Source organism: Martes martes, assembly GCF_963455335.1.
Source record: "Martes martes genome assembly, chromosome: 4".
Lineage (NCBI taxonomy): Eukaryota > Metazoa > Chordata > Mammalia > Carnivora > Mustelidae > Martes > Martes martes.
This window is the reverse complement of record NC_137891.1, coordinates 164528719-164554728: the sequence shown is the minus strand read 5'-3', so window position 1 is coordinate 164554728 and position 26010 is coordinate 164528719. Positions and strand designations below refer to the sequence as shown.

At 47.6% G+C, this 26010-nt stretch overlaps 2 protein-coding genes and 1 pseudogene across 3 annotated transcripts in view; 1 reads left to right on the top strand and 2 right to left on the bottom strand.

Annotated features, from left to right (window-relative positions):
- Nucleotides 1-371: 371 nt before the first annotated feature.
- Nucleotides 372-1723, bottom strand: LOC308341096 (UPF0500 protein C1orf216; the record flags this gene model as incomplete). The annotated part of the gene is made up of 2 exons (XM_080800753.1): nucleotides 1666-1723; nucleotides 372-1063 (listed from the first exon to the last, which is right to left on the bottom strand). The coding sequence occupies exon 2, from the start codon at nucleotides 1056-1058 to the stop codon at nucleotides 372-374; it is 687 nt and encodes a 228-aa protein (XP_080656879.1). The 5' UTR covers nucleotides 1059-1063; nucleotides 1666-1723.
- Nucleotides 1724-17646: 15923 nt separating this feature from the next.
- CLSPN (claspin) overlaps nucleotides 17647-26010 on the bottom strand; it is a 31193-nt gene continuing 22829 nt past the window's right edge. The window contains exons 17-25 of the mRNA XM_080802521.1: nucleotides 24246-24321; nucleotides 23895-23998; nucleotides 21423-21587; nucleotides 21210-21331; nucleotides 20858-20985; nucleotides 20430-20532; nucleotides 19771-19853; nucleotides 19360-19521; nucleotides 17647-19049 (exon numbers count right to left, since the gene is read on the bottom strand). Of these exons, the coding sequence (XP_080658647.1) occupies nucleotides 18939-19049; nucleotides 19360-19521; nucleotides 19771-19853; nucleotides 20430-20532; nucleotides 20858-20985; nucleotides 21210-21331; nucleotides 21423-21587; nucleotides 23895-23998; nucleotides 24246-24321 (1054 nt within the window). The 3' untranslated portion in view covers nucleotides 17647-18938. The remainder of the gene's footprint in view (nucleotides 19050-19359; nucleotides 19522-19770; nucleotides 19854-20429; nucleotides 20533-20857; nucleotides 20986-21209; nucleotides 21332-21422; nucleotides 21588-23894; nucleotides 23999-24245; nucleotides 24322-26010) is intronic.
- On the top strand, nucleotides 24580-25088 carry LOC308340740 (transcription factor BTF3-like; annotated as a pseudogene). Its single transcript has one exon. The product of its transcript is annotated as a transcription factor BTF3-like (transcript).

The following is a 26010-nucleotide window of genomic DNA, read 5'->3' as shown; positions in this document are numbered from 1 at the left end:
GACACATTCATATACACCTCCCACGACCTCAAACTTACGCATATGCACACACACCTTCTGTATATATATCCTCCCTCACGCACATATATGCACATTGCCGGATACCTGTTCATGCACACATACACAAACTTACTCCCTCTCCTCTACATGCTCCACACACCCTATGTTCACACACAGAGGCTTGCACCCAAGTTAGCTGGCGTGTACACACAGGTCCGTGCCCGGACGCATCTGCCTGCAGGTCGGCGCACACACTCACATTTGCTTACCTGCACTCATACCAGCAAATAATCACATACTTCCTTGAGCACAAGCACACACATGCGCGCAAATCTGGACATACACCCCTGCACCCCGGCGGAGACACACCCTTAGCCCTGCTCCTGGGGCCCAGAGGGGGCTGCCCTCTGTTGGAGACAGCGGATCAGCTCCTTCCGGTTGTCCAGGATGGTGTCGAAACTCTCCTGAAGGCGGGCCTGCTGGTCTACCAGCTGATGCTGCAGGCCCCGTATCCACTGCAGCAGGGTCAGCCGGCGGTACATCACCAGGTGTGCATGGTGCTTCTCCTTCTCCTGCTCTTTGTAGCGCTCCTGGGCCTGCAGCTGCTGCACAGCCCGGGCCACTGAGGGCAGAAGGGGATCTGCAGGGCCCGGGCCTCGGGGGGTCCCACAGGCTGGCTCAGGACTGCTGCTGGAGCCATCGGTGCTTGGAGAGCTGCTGGCATAGCCGTTGTCCTCCAGCGGGGAGCAGACCGCGCTGGCGCCGCCCAGCTTCTCAAGCTTAGCTCCGGGGATTTCTGCCCCTTCTGGGGGGCTGCGCACCTCCCGCTTAGGGAGTCCGGGAGCCTGGAAGGCCTGGTTGTCAGAAGGCAACTCAGAGGAGCTCCTCATCGGTATGGGCTTCACGTGGCCAGGCATCCCATGCCAGTTCTCATTGGCGTCTTTGGCACTTGCCATGAAGTTAGAGTTGCTGTCTGGTTGGAACTCTGGCTGACATACTCCCGGTGGGCCCCCTGGGAACTGGCCCCCCTCAGCTAGCCCTGGCTGGATGGTGAACATTTGGTCTGTAAACAGGAAGCAGAAGAATGAGTTAGAGCAGGACAGGGGTTCCAGGGGCGGGGGGGGGGGTGTCCCAAGTCATGGCAACCTAGCGGCAGGGGCAAGGCAGTCTCAGTCCCTTTCCCTCTGGCAACACCTCCCTTTGTGGTTCTCCTCCTCCCTCTCTGTTAACTCAGTGTCCTTCCCCCGTAGGGTTTTCTCAGCCCTCTGAGGGAGCCTGTCTTCTCTATATCTGTCTATGTCACTCTACGCCTGTTTCCCCAAAGGACCCCATCCTCTGTGGTAGCTTCAAGAACCGTCAGGTGCTGGTGACTCTCAGATGTGTCTCCAGCCCAGATCTGACTGCTGTTCAACTCTGCAACCAACCACAGGCTCCCCGAATTCTACACATCCAAACCAGCTCTCCCTCCCCAGTGTGCTCAGCAAAATGGTCCACTCTCCATTCAGTCACTCCAGCCAGAAACCTGCAAGCAGCCCCGACTCCTCACTCAGCTTCCTTCCCCCATCTCACTGGCCACCATATGCTGACAAATCTTTCTCATGAAACCCTGTGCGTGTATGCACAGCCATCAACCTTCACTTTCACTTGGTTCAGGCCATTTCTTACCTGGAGTACCGAGGGCCACAGCCTTCTCACTGATCTCCCTGACTCCAGTTAAAAAGGTAAACTTGACTTGTCACAGCCCCGGGTGCCCTCTCTAAACTGCTGAACTTCCACGTGGCCCACAAGGTTGTGCTTCAGCTGGCCCCTGCTCACCCCTCCAGACTGGCCTCTTCCACTCTGGCCCTCTCACCACCCCCAAACTGCTCAGAAACCTCAGAATATGCTATCATTCACTTCACACAATGCCCTTCCCCACACACACACACCCTCTAAGTGTGTCCCCTCACCTCTAAGCTCCTCTGTTCTCCCAGCAAATTCCTTTCTGAACAAACCCAAAACCCAGCTCTCATGTCCCAGCTCTCAACTCTCCTCCTCGCTGCGTCCTTCCTGATAACCTCCCCGTGCCTGCCCCAGCAATCATCAATAAGCATAGTTAACCATGGCTTCCCTGGGTCCCCACTGCACTGGTACACACTGCTTTGTCCGTATTTGTTCCTTGTCCCTGGAACGGAGTTGATGGTCAGTAAATGTTTCTATGTAGTCGCTTTGGGGTTTGTTTTGGTTTTGGGCTATCTTGTGCTAGCAACTTGTACGTGACTAATTCTGGAGTTCTTCCGAATCTCCTCTGTCCTATCCCCAGAGCCGGCACTCAGCCTGGCACTAAGCAGGTGTCACAGAACACATGCTGAGGGAGTGAACGCGGTGGGCTGTCTGTGCTCAGAAAGAGGGATCCAACAGTAGCAGGAGGTTACTGCTGGCTGCCCAGGGCTGGAAGAGCTGGCTTCAGTTCCCTCCTCTGCCCCAGGGAGAGCCTCCATGCCCTGCGCCCACACCCCACTGACAAGCCTCTCTCCTGACCTTGACCCCTTCCCTCTGCAACTACTATCTCGTGCCCCGGCCCTAGCTTGCTCCATCCTGAGGCCCCAGAGGGAGGGCCTATCACAGCATTCCTCCCTCCCCACTAACCACTTCTACCAAAATTAGGGTTTGAATCGACAAGAGGATTCTACTGACTGTATATTGCTAGGATTAGAAAAATAGAGGATCGGTGAGAGCAAGGGATAGTGGAAATACAGCACGCACTGAAGAGGTATTTGTAGGTAGCAGGGACCCTGCCTACATCCAGGAATGGGCAAAAGTCCCGGAGTCCCTTAGTGACCTACATGCTCCCATGCCTCTAAGCAGTCTTGGAGATCCTCGCCGGCCCAAATGTTTTCTCTTTTTCCTAAGCTGGGCGGGGCCAACAAGGCAAGCAGAGATGCGGTGGTTGCGGCACTGAGGCTCACGGGGTTCTCTGAGATGGTGAAATGGGAACCCAGACACGCCGGCATCAGGCTTCCCCCCAAGCTAATCTGCAAGTCGGCCGGGGTCGCGGGATGGGGTGGAGTGGGCGGCCCTTGGCTCAGTAAGGGTCGGGGAGGCGGCCTCCCTTCCTGCTTAGCCCTGAGGGACGGGACCTCCCCAGGAGACAGAGGATAGAGACCATCTTCCCTAAGCTCCCCACAGGAGACAGCCAGGCGGAGGCTGCGACACCCTCCCCCCCCACCCCGCCCCCAGACCTGGACCGCCACCCCTCCCCTCGCCACCCTTCCCCTCGCCACCCCTCCCCTCCCCGCCCGACTCACGGCCTGGACGCGCCCGCCCCGGCGCGGTTGGCTCTGCTCCCGCGGACCCGGTGGCGGGATCTCGTCCCTCGGGGCGGGGCGGGGTGGGGTGAGGGGGGCGTCCCTCGGCCTGGTCTGGGCGGCCCCGCGGGCCGGGCGTGGGGTGCGGCGTTCCCGCGCGGCGCGGCCAGCCCCAGGCCCGGACTCCGGAGTCGGGCGGCGTCAGCGCAGCGGGGCGGGGCGGCCGGGCCCACGTGGGCCGGTTCGGGGGTTCTGCCGAGCTGGCGGCTCCCGCAGCCCGAGCGCCCGAACCGACTCCCCGCCTCCTGCAGCCTCGACCGAGGCCTGCCGGTGGGGGGTTTATCTTCTAACTGCATCCACTGGGTCCCTCGGATCGCTTTGCGTCACTGCAAATACAGTGACATTTTCAAAATGAAAATCTGATCGTGTCACCTGCCTCCTGCTTAAAGCCTTTCAAATGGCTTCCCTTTTTCGGGGTAAATACCGAAGGCAGCAGCCACAGGGTTCTGAGCCCCCCGTCCTGTCTACCTACCCAGCTTCATCCTCTGCCCTCCGTCTCTGCAGTTAGGCCTCACGACTCTTTCTGCCACACGACTTCTGCACACACTGTTCCCTGTACCTAAAACTCTGTTCCCATTCTCGACTTACTCATGTTTCAGCTCTCTTCTCCGATAAACCTTCTCTGACCTCCTAGACCAGATTCGTTTCCCCTTTTATGTTATCCCAGGGCACTTCGTTCCTTTCCTTCATTGAATCTATCGCAGTTTGAAATGATATATTTATTTTGTGCTTATTTCATTAAAGTCACTTAATGAAAGCTATGTTTTAAGAGAAGAAAGAAAATCTGCTCTGGAACAGGATTGGGCCTCCTGTCCCGCACCTAAGCCCTGGCACCTTCCTCTCTGCAGGGCAGAGAACCTCTCCGTGGTGTCTGTGCAGTGAGCTCTTCTCAGTTCCTGCTTACTAAAGCCTGACCCCCTCACTCCCTTCTTTCTAGGACGAAATGTGAAGGGGTGGCCCTTGGTTTGCAATCAGAGAGAATGGATTGGGAGCTGATTCTGACTCTAATAATAAGAAAGCACTGGCTGGTGTTAGGGAAGTTACAGCTTCTTAAATTTAACTTCTTGCCCAAGGCAGCCCTAGAAAGGAGACTGGGACAAATGGAGCCTTCAGGGCACCCACATGAGACTCTAGGAGATCCCTTCCATACTCCTCACTTTCCCAAGTAAAGCAAGCAACTGGCTATAACCTTCTTCACGTTCTTCCCCCATTAAAAACAAAATAAAACTGGGCGCCTGGGTGGCTCAGTCGTTAAGCAGTGGTTGCCTTCAGCTCAGGTCATGATCCCAGGGTCCCTGGGATCAAGTCCCTCATCGGGCTCCCTGCTCAGTGTGGAGTCTGCTTCTTCTTCCCCCACTCCCACTGCCTCTGTTCCCTCTCTTGCTGTGTGTCTCTCTCTGTGTCAAATAAATAAATAAAATCTTTTTTTTTTAAGATTATTTATTTATTTATTTGACAGAGAGAGATCACAAGCAGGCAGAGACGCAGGCAGAGAGAGAGGAGGAGGCAGGCTCCCTGCTGAGCAGGGGCCGGATGCGGGGCTCCATCTCAGGACCCTGGGATCATGACCTGAGCCGAAGGCAGAGGCTTTAACCCACTGAGCCACCCAGGTGCCCCAAATAAATAAAATCTTTAAAAAAAACTGATATGAATTTATCTTTAGATCATAATAAATTTAAAAATACTCTTGTCTTTTCCTCATCTCTTTCTGCTTCCCCCTCCCATCTTTTGCTATTTTTTTAGACCTCAGCCCCATTGCTACATCAGGTACTAACTAGTCTCCCTTTTTCCCTTACCCACTGCAGGTTCCTCTTGCCTTTAGCCAAGTGATCAAATGACGTGACCCAGATATTCCTAAAGCCACCCTGAGCCTGTGTGGTCTTGAGTTCTGCCGATCTTGCTGCGCCCTACAGCTGTGTCAGATAGTTAGTGGTTCTGTGGGCCCCGAGCTGCTCCTCCCCTTACACCCTGCTCCCGTGGACTGCATCTCTCCCAGATCTAACCGTGTGGGCCAAATGGGAGCCTGATGCGTCCCCAGATGGGAACCCCACTCCAGGGGAGTTAACATCCTTCTCTGGGACTTTCTGAAATAAAAGGAAGACAAAGCAGGGAAGATAGATGGACAGGGCTCCAGCAATCACATTCCCTGCCAAGTGGGAGTCAGTTTATAGCAGGAGAAAATGATGCTCATGCACGGAAGCAGAGACAAAAGACGGAAGTCCTGGCGACGTTCCAGTCCCTGCTTCCTGAGGCCTTTCTCTGTCTTCCAATAAGGCCCCGATGTTGCCAAGCCTAACTTGAGTGGAATTTCCTTCACCGGCAATCAAAGAATCCTGATTAATACAAGAGCACAAGGTGGTGACCCAAGGGTCCCTCTCATATACCTCTCAGCCCTCATTAAGGAGGAGCAACTCTGTTTCCCCACAGTAGCCATTACCAACCCAGCTTACATGGTGACCTCCTTTGAGATGCAGTGGAATCATCATAGTTTTCCCTCTGAAGAGGAATGAAACCTTCCTCCCCAGACGCTGAAACCTCCTGACCTGTAGAGGTTAGAATGGTGGAGACAGGAAGCAAAGTCTTGGATAAAGTGTCACATGCAATCGCGTAATGGGCTATGCCTACCTCTGCCTCTTACTATGTATTCTGGCTGCAGATCCCAATTCTATGCTGACTGTTGACTTGGAGCCTCTACGGTGCTGGGGGTGGGGGGGCAGCGCACCACCTGGGGTAGCTCTCTCCATTGTCCTGTTAAGCTAATTGTCTCTAAATAGTATCATCTGGGAGAAGGCATGTGAATTCCAAGGGCGTTAGATTGCAGCCTCTCTTCTCTTAGTCAAGAGCCAAGTTGTGTGGGATCTTCCAGCCCTGGCTAATGAGTGCAGTGAGTGCTCAGACAGTGGTCCTGGGCATGCCATAATTTTCAAAAGCCCAGAGCCTTGAGAACAAAAAACCCCAGGAAGGCAGGGGTATCCATGCCACATGATCACAGAAAAGCAGATATATGGATGTCTGTGGTTCATTCACCAGAAGATTCCAGTTAGAATGCCAAGGAACCAGTCGTTCCAGGTAGAGTGGTAAAGCATCCACCCACCTACATAAATTTCAGAGATGTTTAATTGGCAGGGACATAGGAATCACCAGAGAGGGCCAGTAGCAGCCCGACTAGGCCAGCCCGGGACAGGAGACAGATGTCCTGGCAGACAGACAGATGTCAGAACCAAGAGAGGCTAGCAGTGAGTAGCCAGACCCAGGTCCTAAGGACCTAGCATGTCAGGCAAGGAGACAAGGGGAAGGAGAGGTATTTCTACCCCAGGAAACAGGACAGGCACGAGTTCCTCTCCAGGTGAACTTCTCAGCATCAGTACTCCTAGGAAGAAAGGGGTGGGGGGTAGGATCAAGGTGTTTCAGCCTCAAAGACTTTGCCCCTTCCCGTCCCTTCCCTCACTCCCTCACACCCAGCAGAGGGCTCACCTTGGGTCACAGGCTGTGTTGGGGATTCAGGGCAGAATCTGAATCTGACTGGTGGGGGCCTCGTGCAACTCCCTATTTAGAAAGGGAAATAGAAAAAAAGTGGGTCGTACAGGGTGGCAGGCCCTACAACAGAGCTACGAGGCAAAAGTAATGAGTACAAAAGAGGGTAAGGAACTCTCTGGAGTCCCAGAGAGGATATTTGAGCCAGGCTTTAAAGGATGAATAGAAGCTCCCCAAGAGAAAGTGGGGGAAGGCCAAGGAGATTATATGCCATGTGTATGCCCAGACTGTGGCCCAGGTGACCGGGATTTGAGGGGAAATGAAGGTAGGAGATGAGGTTAGAGGGTAAAGTTGGCCCGGCTGTGAAAGGCCTTGACCACCATTTCAAGTAGCCTGAGCCTCATCCTGCAGGCAGCAGGGAAAACCTGAGCACGCCCCCAAAGCTTCCTCATCAGAACAAAGCAGAGTTGTGCCCCTGGAGGGCCAACTCTATTGCTACCCACTTTCTTCTCTTTCCTCAAGCTCACGGCATCTGCCAGCTTCCCCACATGGCTTTGGGAACTTAGGCAAATCAAAGCATTTCAAACTTTCCAGATTAAGTAATGGCACTGTGCCTTGAACATGGTTAAATAACATTGTAATTGTGAACATGGTTCCTTGGACTCCCAGCACTAGACACAGCCCTGGAGGACCTCTGGTGTCCCAGAGAGCCCTTAAGGCCGATGAGAAGGAAAATCATCCCCCAGAATTAGCTCATCCTTGGAAAGAAGGTCTACAGAGCTGGTGACCTAGTTGTTTTGTTCATCCATTTCTCCGCTGCCCTTTAAAGGTAAAGTGTCGTTCTCTTCTCTCAAGAAATTGCTGTGCGATCACTTTAGGTAAGACACGTCCATTCCCCACCCCCAGTATGGCTGTTTTCTCAGCTATAAAATGAGGGGAGCGCCATCAAATCAGAAGTTGTTTTTTGTTTGTTTGCTTGTTTGTGTTTAAGATTTTATTTATTTATTTGACAGAGATCACAAGTAGGCAGAGGCAGGCAGAGAGAGAGGAAGGGAAGCAGGCTCCCTGCTGAGCTGAGAGCCTGATGCAGGGCTCTATCCCAGGACCCTGGCAGAGGCTTTAACCCACTGAGCCACCCAGGCGCCCCTCAAATCAGATGTTGTTGTTGTTTTTTATTTTTAAGATTTTATTTATGTGACACACAGAGAGAGAAATCACAAGTGGGCCGAGAGAGAGGGGGGAAGCAGGCTCTCCACTGAGCAGAGAACCAAGAGCCTGAGATCATGACCTGAGCCAAAGGCAGAGGCTTAACCCACTGAGCCACCCAGGTGCCCTCAAATCAGAAGTTTTAAAGCTTTTTTTTTTTTTTTTCCTAAGCCTTGGAATCTTATTTTTTTTCCCCCAAACAAAATCCATGCAGTATACCCAGACCGAGATCTCCTCTTCTGCTGGAACCCTCCACCCTAAATGGCTCCTGAGGAGGCTCCCAGTAAGCTTTTAGAGCTCGGATGGGGCACAGTTACAAATGTGCTAGGAGATGCATCCCTCCACTCACCACCCCTGCCCCCTTCAAAGGGGCAAGGAGAAACTGAGGGGTGTTTTGGAGCTGCTGGGGGAATGAACGGTAGTGTAGACTCTTTCTCCTCAGTGTACCCAAGTGGTAAATGGCCTCTTCCAAACATCTCTCCCACCGTGAGACCAGAAAGGCAAATCCGAGGTCCCGAGGCTGTGGGAAATCCTAGAGTCCACAACAGAGGGAGCGGGCTAGAGAAGCTGATGGGAAGGAGGACTAGGAGAAGGCAGTGCCTGCCTGTCCCACCCCCTTCCTACCAGCTGCCTCCGTGGGCTTCGTAATCCCCATGCACTCTCCCCCTCCGCACCCTCTGGCCGCCCACCTCTCCTCCACCCACCCCATTCATCAGTAGGAGGGCACGGTATCAGCACAGCCTTTCAGGGTCTGACAGGTCCTTTCTGGGTGCCCCCCACATGTAACCACTTAACCCCCAGCACAAAGGGCCTAGCTGAATGGGCTTGGAGCCGGTGGCTCGTGCAGAAGGGGAGGCCTCAATAGGATTTGGGGAGCTGGGTGTATAAACCGCTCTGCTCCAGCAGCCCTCAATGGAGGAGCGGGAGTCGGGGCATGTGCCGAGGGGAGGAGCCCGGCAGCTGCATCCCACCCCCGAACAATGATTTATTCATTCCCCTGGCACACACAGAAAAAACAGGCGGGGGGGGGGCGGGGGAACGTGGCCCCACAAATCGCCCTTGACCTCAGCTGATTCCGGAGGCAATGAAGCCGCTCAGATCGACCCCTCCCACTTGTAATGCATTGCCTCCAGGCAGCCCTTCCTCTTCCCGGCCAGCAAGTAGAGTGCGTGACAAGGTAAGGGATGCCTTGACTAGCCTGCAGGTCAGGCGGGCTTGCTCTCTGAACTCGCTCCACCCAGTCTCAACCTCACGCTCTCTAAAATCTTCCTGGTCAGGTTTTTCTCAAACCCATTTCACAGCCAGAGAAACTGAGGCAGGAAAAAAAAAGGCACATAGGTTGACCCTTCTCAGGACTGCCCCAGGGGAAGGGCTGCCAAAAAAAGCAGGGTTTGGGAGTTCAGCCTGGAGATGGCCTTCAGATAAAGGGCATGCAGTAAAGTCTTGCTAACAGAAGGTATCCTATTTGTTGTCCACACTTCTAGCCCCCATCCTCCAGCCACATCTGCCTCTGATTCCTCAGAACGATCTTAGGGAGAATGTTGGGAATTAGAGGAGAGAAGGAAGACAGGTAAGTAGAGATGCTAAAACCAGTAGATTGGAAAAAAATATATTTTGAGGGGGCACCTGACTGAAGGTAGAGCATGCAACTCTTGATCTTGGGGTCACGAGTTCGAGCCCCACATTGGGGGCAGATTGTACTTAAAATTAAAAAAATATATATTTTAAAAAGTGTTGGGTGGGTAGGAGGTTTCGAGAAGCTAAATTGTGACAAAAATAAATTTGTTTTTGCTTCCTAGCCTCCACACCTCATGTCACCAGAGCCAGATTAAAAAAAAAATCATAATAATAAATAAAACTAAAAATCAATAATGTTAGCAGAACAGGGAGAACCAGATTGAAGTGACCATCCTCAGACTGGCCCCAGGGCCTCCTGGCCCCAAGCTCATAATTACCCTGTCACACAGAAAACAAATCTATGTGGGTGTTAAATGCGGAGAGATGGGAGATCCTGGGCAAGGAAGTTGCCCAGCTCAGGAGGGGGAAGGGAGTTGCAGTAGGAAAACAGATTGGCTTTTGGTGCTGGGACAGGAAGGGGGTGGTTTGAGACTGACAAAAATTAAGGCCTTGAAATTTCCAAAAAAGTTTTCTTCCCTGAGACAGGAGGGTAGACGCATGAAGGAAGGTGATCCTGCCTAATACGGAACATTAGTGGTGGAAAGTCAGAGGGAGAAGGCCCCCAGCCCACTTCCCTGAGCCCAGGAGGGCAGGTTGCTATGCTGCTGCTGCCCTCTGGTGGGCAAAAAAGACAGTCTCAACACCTCCAACGCTGGAAACTTGCTGGAAACTGCAGTCTGTTTCCTTTTCTATTCTAAAGCCTTGGCCACCAGGACAAGCAAACCCCAGGAAGCAGGTGCTGAGGCAGTTTAGCATATAGAACACTCGTTAAGAAGTGCCCTTGAGGGGTGCCTGGGTGGCTCAGTGGATTAAAGCCTCTGCCTTGGGCTCAGGTCATTTTCCCAGGGTCCTGGGATGGAGCCCCACATCGGGCTCTCTGCTCAGCAGGGAGCCTGGTTCCTCCTCCCTCTCTGCCTGCTTCTCTGCCCACTTGTGATTTCTGTCTGTCAAATAAATAAATAAAATCTTAAAAAAAGAAAAAAAGAAGTGCCCTTAGGATCAACATCTGTGGAAGTGAGGGGACAGAAGCCCAACCGCCATTCAGGCCCCCAATGGCCTTAGTCAACACCTCAGGGAACTCTAAAGGTTGGATGGTCCTTCAAATTTGTCCCCGAATGAGCAGAGATGGCCAGCCCTTCATACTCCTGTCACTGCATGCAGGCCATGCTGGAAAGGGGCATGACCTCAGGCAAGGGGTTCTCTGCTGAAAGGCAGTCCTTCAAGGGGCTGACCACTGAAAGCTGTCTGCAGAAAGTGTTCCCCAAAACTGGGCCAACAAGTCTTCCTCGAAGTGGGTTGGGACAGCACATTCCTGTCTACCCCTTACCTCACAGATACTCATCAAACGTGTGTTACAGGAGCAGCACGGTTCGATCCCGCCTCGGGCTCCAGGCTCAATGGGGGCAGCCTCCAAATCTGTTATTCAAGCAACTGATCTTGGGAAATGGTTAAGGGAGTCTTAATGCTCCAACTCGTGGACCCATTCATTCAACAAACACTCACTGGGGTTTACTGTGTGCCAGGTCTGGAGGGAGACACTTTACCAATGTTTTTCTTATTTAATCCTCACAACTGTGCGGCTGGTATTAACTTAGTCACATGAGATGAAGTTACTAAGTGGCTTTTGCTGTACAATGACACTTTAAAAAATGACACAATGGGACAAGTGCTGTTGCTGGTGTCAAAGGTCTTTCGGGCCCCAAAGGGGTGTCTGCTCTGTTCTGTGTGTACGCATGCCTGTATGGAGAGAGGTGGTTTTTCTCTCGGCTTTTAGTCAGAATATTTCCCAGATCACTGCCAAGAGTCATGCCTCCATGGCCTCTGGCTTTCATTCCTTTCTACAGAAGCTTGGGCTTTAAAAATTCCTGATTGTGGGGCACCTGGGTGGCTCAGTTGGTTAAGCGTCCACTTTCAGCTCAAGTCGTGATCCCAGGGTCCTGGGATCCAGTCCCGTGTCAGGCTCCCTGCTCAACAGAGTCTGCTTTTCCCTCTGTCTGCTGTTCCCCTGCTTATGCTCTTTCTCTCTCTCTCTGACAAATAGATATCTTTAAAAGAAATAAATAAAAATTCCTGGTTGTAGCTACAGAACTGGCTTCTTCTCTGGATAAAGGGAGGGACCACTCTTCATCCCTGCTGCTCTTTGGTCATGTGGTCATTAGAAAGTCCATGAAAAGGTGAGTTCTACCTCCGATACATAACTTCTTTAACTGCATGATCATTTGGGGAGAGCCCTGAAGGGACAAGAGGTGGAGGTTTCTTTTTTTTCTTTTTTCTTTTTTTAAAGATTTTATTTACTTTTTTGACAGAGACACAGTGGGAGAGGGAGAAGTAGGCTTCCCGCCAAGCAGGAAGCCCCATGCAGGACTCGATCCCAGAACCCTGGGATCATGACCTGAGCCGAAGCCAGACGCTTAATGACTAAGCCACGCAGGCGCCCTTAGGTGGAGGTTTCTGCTCCAAAAACCTCTCTGTACTCTGTAGCTCTCATAACCTGACCGTAGGAGGTGAGGGCTGGACAGATAGAGGAACCTGTCAGCCGCTGTTCCATTATAGCCCTGACCCATTCTCATCTTTGGCCAGTTAAGTCTCCCTGCCACCAACATAAAGATTTAGTTTTCTCATTTAGATTCTAATCATAAAGAACTTGAAGGAAAAAGAGGCATGTATGTGTGTCGGGAGGAAGCTTGGATGTCAAGCAACTTCTGGGTCTGACTGCAGAGAGACATAAAGTACTCTCAATATTCCTCACCCCCTCCCAACCACACACACACACACACACACACGTTCACATGTATGCACATACACCACACAAGCCTTTCCTCCTGGGCCCCCAGAACCTAATTTTTCACGTTTGGAAAACCCAGATGATTTTTGCCTGGGTCCATCTGGCTTTCCAAATAACCTGTCTTTTTGATAAATAACATAAGTTAAATTAGACAAGACAAACAAGGAGAGGGGTGGGCAGTCGGCTTTTTTCCTTCCATCAGCCTCTGAGAGAAAGACAGGGGCTGAAAAACGTACACCATGACTCACTCCCAACCCTTCCCTAGCATTTTCCACCCCTTAGACTCGGCCCTGTGATTCCCCAAGTCTAGAGCTGGGGGCCTCCCCTTCACCCCCACACGCCTCACCCACCAGCCATCAAGAATACCAGACCATGGTGCTTTCTAAAATAAAGGGAAAGAACCCAGGCGTTCAGCCCCAGAGTTTCTTCCAAACACCCTGAGGCTGAGCTACTTCAAACCCCCTTTTCCCATTATGTATCCCACCACAGGGAAGAACTAGATCAATACACTGAAAATGAAAACCTTTAAGGTGAGAGAAGAGAGGACAAAAAGAGGGGATGGGAAGGACGTGGATTATACAGACAGATGATACAGCTACTAGGGATGGAGGTCTGGTACCGGGGTCTCCAAAGGTACAGAGGTGACCCCAACCATCCACAAAGTCGTGCTGATCTCCTCAGTTTGCTGCAAGAGTCCGGGTACACGGCCTGCACTCATCCCAATCACTCCCACAGGTCCCAGCACATGCCAGCTCGCAGGCCATGGGCTGCTGGCTCTGGCTAGGCTTGGCTTCTCCTCCCCATTCAGCCAGAATCCTATGAAGCCTGACCCCCAGCCTGTCCTCAGCAGTGGGCTAGTAGCCATCAGTGCGGCCTCTTCTGTCTATCATTTCAGATTAATTTGTGCCTCTGATCCCAACACAACCCTGTGAGCTAAACCCAGTCATTTCACACGGACCTCATTTCCAGATGAGGAAAGAAGTTCAGACAATGACTTATTCAAGGTCATGCCCCTTGTAAGTTGCAGAATAAGGATTTAAGGCTTCAGCCACTGCCAATATTCTATCCCACACTAGGAAGCTACTTTATAAGCAGTTCAGCTCCAAGCTTCTCCCCATTAGCTCTTCCAGGCTTTAAATCAGTCTTTGCTCAGGAAGTACTTATTGAATGATTCTATGTGCTGGGTATGGTGATACCTATGCTTTTTCTTTCTTTCTTTCTTTCTTTTTTTTTTTTTTTTTACATTTTTTAAAGATTTTTTTAAAGCAATTTCTATACCCAACATTGGGCTTAAACTCACAACCCTGAGATCAAGAATCACACACTCTATGGACTGAGCCAGCCAGGGGCCCCTTTCTTTATATTTTTTAACAAAACAGATATGGTCTCTGCTTTTACAGAATTTAGTCTAACAGGGAAGGCAGACCTACACAAACATTTAAGGTGGCAAACCGTGACAAAAGGGGGTGCCTGGGTGGCTCAGTCAGTTGAGCGTCTGCCTTCAACTCAGGTCATGATCTCAGAGTCCTGGGATTGAGTCCTGCATTGGGCTTCCTGCTCAGCGGGGGTCTGCTTCTCCTTCTCCTTCTGTGCTCTCTCTCTCTGTCAAGTAAATAAATAAAAATTTTTTTTTAATTGTGATAAAAGATGCAAAAGAAAAGGAAACTAACAGAGGTAAGCACATTAAGAAAGGGGTGGTAATGGAAGGCTTCTCGGAGGAAGTTCAATTTAAGCTAACATCTGGAGAATTATACACTAGCCAGACAAAAAAGGAGGGTGGAGAGAAAGGCATGCCAGGAAAAGGGAAGAATACTTTGGAAGGCTCTGAGGTTAAGTGTAATGTGGAAAGAGAGTGGACAGGAGGTTGGGAGGCAGAGCTATTATTATAATGGAGGGCCTTGTAGGCCATGGGGAGTTTGAACTTCATTCTGAGTGCAATGGAAACAATGAAAGGTTTTATTTTTTATTTTTTAGAGGGAGGAGGGGCAGAGGGAGGAGAGAATCTTTTTTTTTTTTTTAAGATTTTATTTATTTGACAGAGAGAGAACAAACACAAATGGGGGGAGCAGCAAAGGGAGAGGGAGAAGCAGCTCCCTACTGAGCAGCGAGCCTACTTGGGACTTGATCTCAGGACCCTGAGATCATGACCTGAGCTGAAGGCAGGCACTTAACCGACTGAGTCACCCAGACACTCAAGACACTGAAAGGTTTCATATGAGGGAGTGGCTTCCTCCAGTTTATGTTTATACAAAGGTCACCCTCTGGCTGCTGTACATAGATTAGATGGAAGGCAAGCTAAAATATTTTAGGAGAGGAGAGCTCAGGAGGCTGCCACAGACCGCTGGCAGGAAATTAAGGAAACTTGGATTAGGGCACTGGCTATGGAACGGCAATGTAGAAGTCAAAGTAACAGGTCTCAGAGTGTTTGATTATGGAAGTAAGAAAGGAGGGGTCGATGCCCTTACAGAAGCACCTGGAGACTCAGTGGGTATAGTGGGCGACTCTTGATCTTGGGGTTGTGAGTTCAAGCCCCATGTTAGGTGTAGAGATTATTTAAAAATAAAATCTTTGGGGCACCTTGGTGGCTCAGCTGGTTAAGCATCTAATTCATGATCTCAGCTCAGGTCTTGGATCTCAGGGCTGTGAGTTCAAGCCCCGCATTGGGCTTAAAATATAAAAGAAATACTTAAAAAAAAAAGAAAATATAAAGAAAAATATTTTAAAAAGAGAGAATGGGGGCGCCTGGGTGGCTCAGTGGGTTAAAAAGAGAGAATGGTCTTATAAATTAACTAAGTCATGGAGATGTACTCTACAGCATGGTGACTGTAGTTAATAATATGGTATAGCACACTACAGAGTCACCAAGACAGTAGATCATAAAAGTTTTTATCATGAGAAAAAAATGCCTAAGTAACCATGTGTGGTCACAGATGTTAATTAACTAGACTTACTGAGGTGATCATTTCACAATATATGCAAATATCAAATCATTATAATGTATACCTTAATAAAACATTATATGTCAATTACAACAAAAAAGAAAATCCTTTAGACTCAGATTTGAAGGAATGATAAAATGAAATAAGATCCTCATAACTTAAAAAAAAAATTATGCCCTTCAGTTTTCTAGCCCGAATGACTGGGTATATGAGGTACTTTTTACTGAAATGAGAAATACTTGAGGAAGAGCAGGTTTTTAGAAGGAAGGAAGATCATATATATATGTATTTTTTTTTTTTAGAAAAACTCTGGGCCAGGGGCGCCTGGGTGGCTCATTGGGTTAAGCCTCTGCCTTCGGCTCAGGTCATGATCTCAGGGTCCTGGGATTGAGCCCCGAATCCGGCTCTCTGCTCAGCAGGGAGCCTGCTTCCCTTCCTCTCTCTTTGCCTGCTGCTCTGCCTACTTGTGATCTCTCTGTCAAATAAATAAAATCTTTTAAAAAATTAAAATAAAATAAACAGCTCTGGGCCCAACATGAGGCTTGAATTCATGACCCCAAGATCAAGAGTTGCTCACATCACTGACTGAGCCAGCCAGGTGCCATGGGGAAGATCACATTTTTAAGATGCTTTTTTAACATCACACATTTGAGATGCCTATGAGACAATGACCTTTTAAGAAGCTGTCCACAAAACGTGATACAGTTGAGACAGTGGTGATTTCTTATGCTTGTAGAGAAACACTTGACATAATGCATTCACGTTCATTTTCCAACTTGCGCCTCACAGCAACTCCGAGACAGGCATGAATGACGATCCTCATTTTATAGCTATAAATGGAGGCTCTGAAAGGTGTGGTTTTATTCATTCTACCTTTACTAGGCAGCACTACATTCCAGGCCGCAAGTCAAGGAATAAGGAGAGGGGCGCCTGACTCAGTAGAGGAAGCTACTCCTGATCTCAGGGTTGTAAGTTCGAGCCCCACAGTGGATGTAGAGATTACTTAAAAATGAAGTCTTTATGAAAAAAAAAAAAAAAAAGAATACAAGGTAGAAGATAGAATGCTGTCTTGAGTATGATGTGATGATAGCATGACACTCCTCCCAGAAATATGCTCCCCTCTCCTTAGGTGAACAAGTCAAGACAGGAAGCCCCAGGAGTTATTAAACAAGTACAGGACATAAAGACCACGGATGTTCAGTCTGGACCATTAGAAATTCTCAAAGGGCAGTTTGTGGAGAAGCAGTTGAGATGAGGGATTGCAAGAGGGCTGAGCGGCTTGTCCCCATGGCACTTTGGTGAACGGAATCTGACACTTTAAGCACTAGTCCTAGAACGGTTTGTAGTTTGTACAACTGTGGACTGAATTAACGAGATCAGAGACCTGTTCACATGAAGTAAAACCATGTGTCCTACCCCACTGTGTAGAACCAGGAGGTGAGAGGGCCGACACTGAACGCATCTCTCTCACAGACACGTGGGCTCTTTCACCTCCAGGGAGGAGTACAAGCTAGCAGGCGTGGAGTCCCAGCAGGAGCCATCATCGCAGTGGGCCCTGGGGCCTGATTCATGAATACATCGCTGAAGGTGATGGCTCAGTGTTTGGGGCACAGGCCTCTGGGTCTGGAGGCAACTCTCCAATCCTGTTAGCAAGGTCAAGGCTTGGCTTGCCCTATGACAGCTAGACCAGCATGGGGATAAAAGTGATCCAGAGCTGAAGACCCATCTTCGCTTTCTCCAAAGAGAGCTTTCTTTCCAGAGCCTAGGACGGAAACCACTGACTCCCTGGTGATCTTTTGCAAAGCTTTTCTTATCCTTATCAATTCCAACCCTCTTCTTTTCTCCCTCCAAAAAGGATCTGGGAAAGCAAGAGGGGAGGAATAGCTGGCCCTCCTTCCCAGCTCTTTTGCATGGCGAAGGCTGCCTGCCTAGGGCCCTGTCTAGAGGGCTGGGGGGGGGGGGGGTGCATTAGCCCTCACCTTGGACCTCAGGCTGCCAATCAAAGAGCTATAACCCCAGGCACCATTTGTGTAAATTCTTTTCACCTGCACTGAACCCAAACCACTTGTGGAGTTCACCAGAGCAGAGAGGCCAGGAGGGGCAACTGCAGGGGTCTTTCTCTCTTTAGACCCAGGGGGCTCCCCTGGGAGGGAAGAGGCCTGAAAACAATGCTTCTGAACATAAGACAGGCACTGACCTAAGAACAAGCACCCAATCTGGACAGCAAACCCTGCCTTCAGGCATTGAGTTTTATTGAAACACTACATACATATTAAAACATCTTTATATACATTTTCCCCATTACAAGATTACAAATATACACATTCAAGGTCAGCATCTTGTGTATTAGAAACAACTGTAGAAAACCTATGCCCTAACTCCAGCAATTAGATTGGTGTTCCCCATCTGCCTGTAACGAACTGGCACAATTCATCCAATTTCTTAAGTCCAGCTGACAGTAAAACCGCCGTATTCACATGGAACGTTTTTCCAAAGCAGCAGTGACACTCAGTTTTGAAGGGGGAGAAAAAAAATCTGTCTAGAATTCTAAGAGCCTCATGATTGTTCAGGGAAAATTGGGAGTGGGGGACCATTCTCTTCAACAATATTTTGATTATAAACTTGATAGTGGTTTTCTCTCTGAATAAGCAATGAAGTGTTGTCCTCTGGTCAGAGCAATGTAATAAACCCCGTTGTGTGCAATAAATAATGGTTATATGTCTTTTTGCCAGGATGAGAAGGGAGGTCCTTGAGCAACACTGTTCCACGTTGAGAATGTAGCTCCTGGAGGAGAGAGCTCTCTCTGTCCCATGGGGTAATGTGGACAGACACCGGGTGTGTGCAACCCTTTATCTTCATCCTCATAGTCCAGAAAATAAGGGTCAACGTCTTTCTGACTTGGGTACCGATTTGCATCCTTACTATAAGGGAAGCAAAAGTTAATCGGCAAGTTGAGGCTGCCTTGGGAAGAGGCATACGGGAAAACGGAAGGGGCAAGATAAATATAACAGCCCATCAGCGGGTTCCAAGGTCCTCCAAGAAGGTCTCTTTTACTGAGTCCAGGTCACTGTGGGGCACATCTTAGGGTGTGAAGGATTCCTTCTGGTATCAACATTCCCTGTTTTCTGGAATTTTCCGTAATGCCACACTTTTTCCTCCTCCTCCTCTAACCACCCATTTCACAAAGAGCTATCAACCTAAGAGTCTGCTAGGCTAAAATGCCAAATATACAATGGAGGAAATGACCCTTCACCCAAGCAGCCATAGGTTAATGTTGTAAACACTGCAGAATTAAGATTAGTGGCCAACCCAGGAAATAATACTAGGAAAGGAAAAAGATGTCCAGAGCGATGCAGTGGAAAGAATTGGAATCTCTGTCTGTAATCTTAATGCGCTGATTACAAAGGAGGGAGGGGGGTGGAGATCATCCACGTGAGCATTAATTCCAATCTTCAACGCCAGAAACTTCTCAAAGCAGTCTCAGCAAAGGTACCAGCACCCTTGATGATGTTAGCTTTCCAAGTATCTGAAGATGCTTTGCTTCAATCCTGAAGTGCTATCATCTGTTTTGAGGCGCTTAGGTGAAGGGGATGTCATTAAAGATGGAGTCCTTCTCCTTACCTAGAGAGCAGAGAAAGAGTCAGGACCAGCTCAAGACCTTCATACAAGTCCTTACCTTCAGTTAGCTCTTAAGGAACGCAGAGTTAAATCATGGATGTTTAGGAAAAAGAGAAATATAAACTTTCCGGGAAAGATTCAAAGCTGATGACCTACTGTGGGTAGCAGTCCTCTTGTACTTCATAAGGGAGTACAAGATTAACACCACAGTGTAAGCCTTTAAGCCAGAAACATCTATATTTTTTTACTTAAAAATCAATCATCCATCAACCTCGCTCTGGACAGCCACCAAATCAGTTCTCAAATTCCCTACCTGAGGCTTAGACGATTCCTTCGCTGCCTCAGCCTTGACAGGAGAAAGTGTATGGAAGACAAAGTTTCTTAAATTTCGGGGTGCACTGGGGTTCAGGTCAGAGAGGGCAGCCAGTTTCTGAAGCACAGCTTTGGGCTGGTTTAGCAGTGAGCCTGTCTTCGGCTAAAGAGAGAAGAGTCGGATGGCATCAGATCCCAACTGCCAAGGGAAGAATGAGAAGCCAGTCCCTCCCTGCCTCCCCCTCATCTTGAGGGGACATATTCCTACCCCACTCAAGTAGAAAAGAAAGAGCAGACTCCTTCGACATCTACTTCCATTTCCTGCAGGCACCTCCCTCTGCTAATGACAGAGTACTCTCTTAGCCTGACCTAGGCCTATAGAACCTTGCAGATCATGAAGTCCCCAACCAACCTGGTGGGCACTTTCCGGACTGATGGATTCAAAAGGATTTCTGAGTAAAGACTTTGGTTCTTGCATAACCACAGTGCGATTAGCTGAAAAGACAAGACAGAGAGGCTTGTTTTGGGCAAAGCTGGATAGAATTACCTTTAAATCTAAACAAGTTAAGAAGCCTGTAACTAGACCAGTAAACTAAAGCTTAAGAACTTAGATTGTTTTATAACAATGACTTGAAACTATAGTAAGGAGCAGCAGGAAGACAGACAACCAACTTGAACATTGATAAATAATTGACAGTAATAAACAAAAACAAGCATGGTAAGAGTATAGAATAGTGTTTTAGAGCCTCATTCTGGAATTAGATATATCTGGGTTCAAAGTCCACCTCTAACACAATCCTGGGCAACTAAATAAAGAAGGCAGAATTCCTACTCTGAGAGGCCTTAGAAGATGAAGTCAAACCAGCTACATATACTCACAAGTACAATGTCCACTGCGCAACAGTCTAAGATACAAGAACACTATCCTTTCCCATCTTGGAGGGCCTCTTTAAGACAATGTTAGACACAGGCCCATGCCTAAGCCACAAGAGTCCCTAAGGCTGGAGTCACTTTAAGGGTCCAGCACAAATAATCCAGGGGGCTAGAACCTGAGGACGGCCAATAGCTCACCATTTTTCTGTAGTGCTTTGGCTGTAACCTTCTTGGCTAGTATCATAAACTGACTGTCTTCCCCAATGTCGTCTTCTTCAGCTGCAATTTTTCCCTGCTGTGCCTGAAAATAAAAATCAGCATTAACAGAAGTCTACCCTGCCACCAAATAGTTAGCATAGCCTGGACTGTGAAGCTAAGGCACCTGGGATATCATTTGCTTTCCTTTTTGCAACCTTTGTTGCTGTAGACAAAAAAAAATCGGTACTAGACAAACATGAATTGAACTGCTCATGGTCATCTTCTCAAAGCGCAAAAGAAAACTGGATTAAAAGGGACAGCAATAAGTTGCCCAAGGTTTTGAAACTATCCTGACAAGTGAGGTGAGTACGTCCTCTCATCTTCATAAACTAGGAACAGAACAGAGGACTTTCATGCAGATTTTCTACCTGGTCCCGAAGCCACTGCTCTCGTTCAATTCGCTCCTTCCTCCAACGGGCTTCTGTCTCGTCAAGCTGCTCTTCAATCTGATCATCATCAGAGTCTCTGTGGAACAAGTCCATCTGGGAAGCATCATCTAAAGCAAAGAGTCAAGGCTGTCAGCATTCTGCAGTCTCCTAAGAGAAGGTGCCCGGACAGACACAAGGAACTCATCATTCCTCATACATCGACACAACCTTTCCCCACTCACTAACACAAAGTCACGATGACAGCCGGGTCTGTTGCAGTTTGGATTTCCACTCGCCATCTTAAACTGGACAAACACGGTCGCTGTGTTTCTGAAAGCAATGACCAAAATACCTATGTTTTTCCATCGGAATTTCCTCATTCGGCCAGGACCGTCACTGTGCAGATCCCCATCAGCAAGGTACCTCTCTTGGTATAAACGTAGCTGTCGCTTATCATCATCCAACATCGTTTTCCTGCAGGAAAAGTACAGCGTTCAAAACCAGGACCACTCTGGCTGGTCGTAGAAACATCCCATCACGCAAAAGGGCCTGTCGGGATACTGACATGTGTATTTTCTTGATCTGATTCTGCAGCTCCTCATCAGAAGGAAGCACTTCATCAATTTCCTCCTGTTCATATTCGTCCAGCTCTTCCCCATCATACTCATCTTCACTTCCCACGTCACTCCCCGACACCTCTGCCTCATCCTCCAGGTATTTCTTCAATCTCCTAGAAAAGAATTGTGAAGATCAGAAATGCAACAAACATACACAGACCAGGGATGGAGTGAGAAAAGCAGAACATAGAGCCACTTAAATTTTAATAATACATTTTGAAGATAAAGTCTGTCATTTAATACACACTGGATGCCAATAACTGCACTTTCCAGGCATCACGGCATTATCTTAAGGGGGGGACTATTATTCCCTTCAATTTACAGTTGAATGAACAGAGACCGAGAGAGTAAATAAATTACCCAAAGTCACATAGCTAGGAAGTAGCAGAGCCTGGATTCAATGAGGTTCTTTAAAGCCAGAACTCCCGATCTCCTTTATACATTTGGGACATACCCGCTGGCAGGTTCAGATTATTCTGTTCTGTATTTAAGCTCACCAGTGTTAGGAGACAGGTTAGAGATGGTATGGTACAGAAACATAATAGCCTGGGGTCCCTTACAGCTACATCTTGACCCCCAAGTTAGAGGCATGACTGAGGCTCAGAGTTACTGGTGAGTAAAACCACTATTAGTTAGTTTTGGGGACCTCAGTTCCTACTGAGAACAAGTCTGCTGTCACTCTGAGTTCAAAGTCCTGTCACCTATGGCCATGAGTGGCAGAAGTCTGATGGCTTTCGGAAGGCTGATTTTTATCAAAGACTTATGTTTGTTTTTTTTAAAAGATTTTATTTATTTATTTATTTGTCAGAGAGAGAGAGAGAGAGGGAGAACACAAGCAAGCCGAGCAGCAGGCAGAGGCAGAGAGAGAAGCAGGCTCCCTGCTGAGCAATGAGCCCGATGTGGGACTCGATCCCAGGACCCTGGGATCATGATCCTGAGCCAAAGGCAGCAGCTTAACCAACTAAGCCACCCAGGCTTATGTTATAAGTCCCAGACTTATGTTATTTTTTTAAAGCTGAGTTCCTCTAAATCTCAGGGTTCCTGGGGAATTCCTTCTAGGGCTACCAGCTGAGTTCTCTGATCTTCCCATTTACTTGGACCTGTACAACTTTTAGCTGTCATTCTTCCCAAGATTTCATTTGGACAGAGGACTCTGCTATTTAGTAAGATTTAAGAACCACCACCCTAGAAAAATCTATAGATGACCCAAACCTGCAAGACATAGTTAATTTTTTTTTTTAAGATTTTATTTATTTGACAGAGAGAGAGAGATCACAATTAAACAGAGAGGCAGACAGAGAGAGAGAGGGAAGCAGGCTCCCCGTTGAGCAGAGAGCCCAATGCAGGACTCGATCCCAGGACCCCTGGACCACAACCAGAGCTGAAGGCAGAGGCTTAACCCACTGAGCCACCCAGGTGCCCAAGAGTTAATTTGACAAGTGACAAATTAAAGCCCCATCTTAAAAGAATGGAATGATGGGTTAGAGACAATAATATAGAGCTATAGGGATCAATATGATATCCTATATGTGAATTCCAAAAGTCACTCATGTACTGTACATAATACTGTACATGATATACATTATGTACATCATGTACATAATACTGAATACCTATTAAAATGGTCTTTATAAAACTGTAACATCACAGGAAAATGCTTATGGATATCCCAAGTAAGAAAGAAGCAGGATGCAAAAGTGTACATGCAAAAAAAAAAAAAAAAAAGGCACAGATCTCAACTATATGAAAATATATGTATAAAAATGGTTATGGAGCAAGCTACCATCCACACATTCATTAAATATTTGGATGATGAGCACAGATAAGCTTTTATTTGTAGCTTTCTGTCTTCTTTTAACTATTCTAAAATAAATGGTTTACTTTCATGAGCAGAAAAAAACATAAAAAAAAAAACCAAAAATGAACAGGAGGTCATTTGCCCAAGAACAGGATGAGGAAAACCTGAGATGACAGTAATTCATAGGATAAAAAACCCTAGTCCTAGACAAGGAATTTTCATCATCTACTAAATCCTCAGGATCTACAGTGACTCTGCTCTTACAATTGTTGGTTACTTTGTAAGTCATGTGCACCCAGAACAAGATGTGGTTATATCGCTACCTACAGCTGGAGTCCGACCACACCTGAGGATAAAGAGAATATCAAGGACATGAGGAGTTGGGAAGCAACGTTATATGAGAAATAGCTGAAGGAACTAGAGATATTTAGTATAGAACTCACTGAAAGAGTACATACCATCTTTGAACACTCAAGAGATAGCATGAGAATGGGGTTTATTTCATCTGTGTTAACCATAAAAAGCAACAGAACCAGCAGACTTAGGTAAAACGATAGCAAGCTACAACTTAACCATTAGGAGAACTTTCTCTAGCAGTGGAAGGAATGGCCCTAACACCTACATTTGCCTTCTCAGCTTCTCAGACTGCTTCAGGAGCTCTTCCTCATCACCATCTTCACGGTCTTCCAGTGCCAGATCTTCATTATCAGAGTTACTGTGTGCATCCTGAAAAATGCAGAGTATTGCACATGGGGTTAGCAGAACAAAACATGTTCTGCTTAACTTTGCTCTGCCTAACTTTAGTCCTCAACTAAAACAGGATTTATAAACTTCTGCCCAAACATCTCATTCTAGGAAATGGCTTCGGATGATATGCCAAACCCAGAATTCTCAACAATTCAGACTAGGAAAAAGACAAACAGCAGCAACACCTGGAAATCAGTTAGGATCACTCTATTACCTTCAGACTCACCTCATCACTATCAAACTCATTATCATTGGGGACAAGCCGAAAGTCTCCAAATTCCTCCTCTTCACCTTCTTCTTCCCTAAAGTGCAAATCAAGAAACCAATAAATAAGTTGTTGAAAGCAAACTACAAGGATTCAGTCAACTTAGGAATTGAAAGTATTTTATTGGCACCAATAATCTCTTCAAGAAACAGGAAACAAGATACCTTGCCTTTAAAAAAAATTTTGTTTAATTATGATAAAATACACATAAGGCACCTCATCTCAGCTGCCCTGCCCGAGACCCCCTGAGTGCCAACCCTATTCTCCAACTCGGTCCCATTTCCGCTCCAACAAGATGAAAGAGACTCTCATGAACCAGGAAGAATTCGCCAAATGGCAAAGCACAAGTGCGCATTGGTGGGAAAGGAACTGCTTGCTGAAAGAAGATGGTTCATAGAATGGCTATAGCAGATGATAAAAAACTTCGGTTCTCCTTAAAGAAGTTAGGGATAAACAATTATCTCTGGTACTGAAGGAGTGAGTATGTTCACAAAGAACAGTGATCCACTCTAACAACCCCAAAGTTCAGGCATCACTGGCGGCGAACACTTTCACCATTCCAGGCCATGCTGAGACAAAGCAGCTGACAGAAACGCTACCGGCTGTCTTAAACCAGCTTGGTGCAGTCTGACTAGTTTAAGACTGGCTGAAACTCTGTCCACACAACCTGTGAATAGAAAAGCCCCACTTGCTACCAGAGAGGACGATGATGATAAAGTTCTAGTTCTTGTGGAGAATTTGGATGAAGCTTCCAAGAATGAAGCAAATGGAATGGAGTCAACTTCTCAAGAAGATAAAACTTGAAGAAGTTACTGGGAGCTGCTATTTTATATTATGACAGCTTTTTAAAATTTTGTTCATGGATCTGATGAAATCTAGATCTCTAATATTTTTAAGCCCAAGCCCCTTGGACACTGCAGCTCTTTTCAGATTTTGCTTATATACAATTCATTCTTTGGAGTGAATTAAGCCGAAGAAGTCTGGGAACAAAGTTTGAAGCAATGTTAATTTAATAAAGTTCTTTGCCTAGGACACAAACAAGCAAACAAAATACATGTATCATAAGCGCAACGGCCCGTGCAGAGCCCAGCATGGGATTTGATCTTAAGACCCTGAGATTGTGACCCAAGCTGAAATCAGGAGTCGGATGCTTAACTGACTGAGCCACCCAGGTGCCCCAAAACTCTCTACCCTTTAAACAACAGGTTCCCCCTCTTCCTTCCCCTCAGCTCCTGGCAACTACCATTGTACTTTCTGTCTCAAGGAATTTGACTACTCTCAGTATCTCATGTAAGTGGAATCCTACAGCACTTGTATTTTGGGGACTGGCTTATTTCACCTAGCATAATGTCCTCAAGGTTCATCCATGTTGTCACATGTGTCAGAATTTCCTTTCTTTTTAAGGCTAAATAATCTTGTGTGTGTCCACATTTTGTTTTGCCACTTGGGATGTGTCCACATTTTGATCATTATGAGTAATGCTACGATAAATATGGGTATACAAACACCTGAGACCCCGTTTTCACTTCTTTTGTGAATATACTTGAAAGTGGAATTGCTGGATCATATTCTATTTTTAATTTTTTGAGACGCTGCCATTCGGATTTCCATAGAACCTTCAACATTTTACATTTCCCACCAGCAGTGGATAAGGGTTCCAATTTCTCCATATCCTCACAAACACTTATTATTTTATGGGCTTTTTTTTTTCTCTTTATAGTCGCCA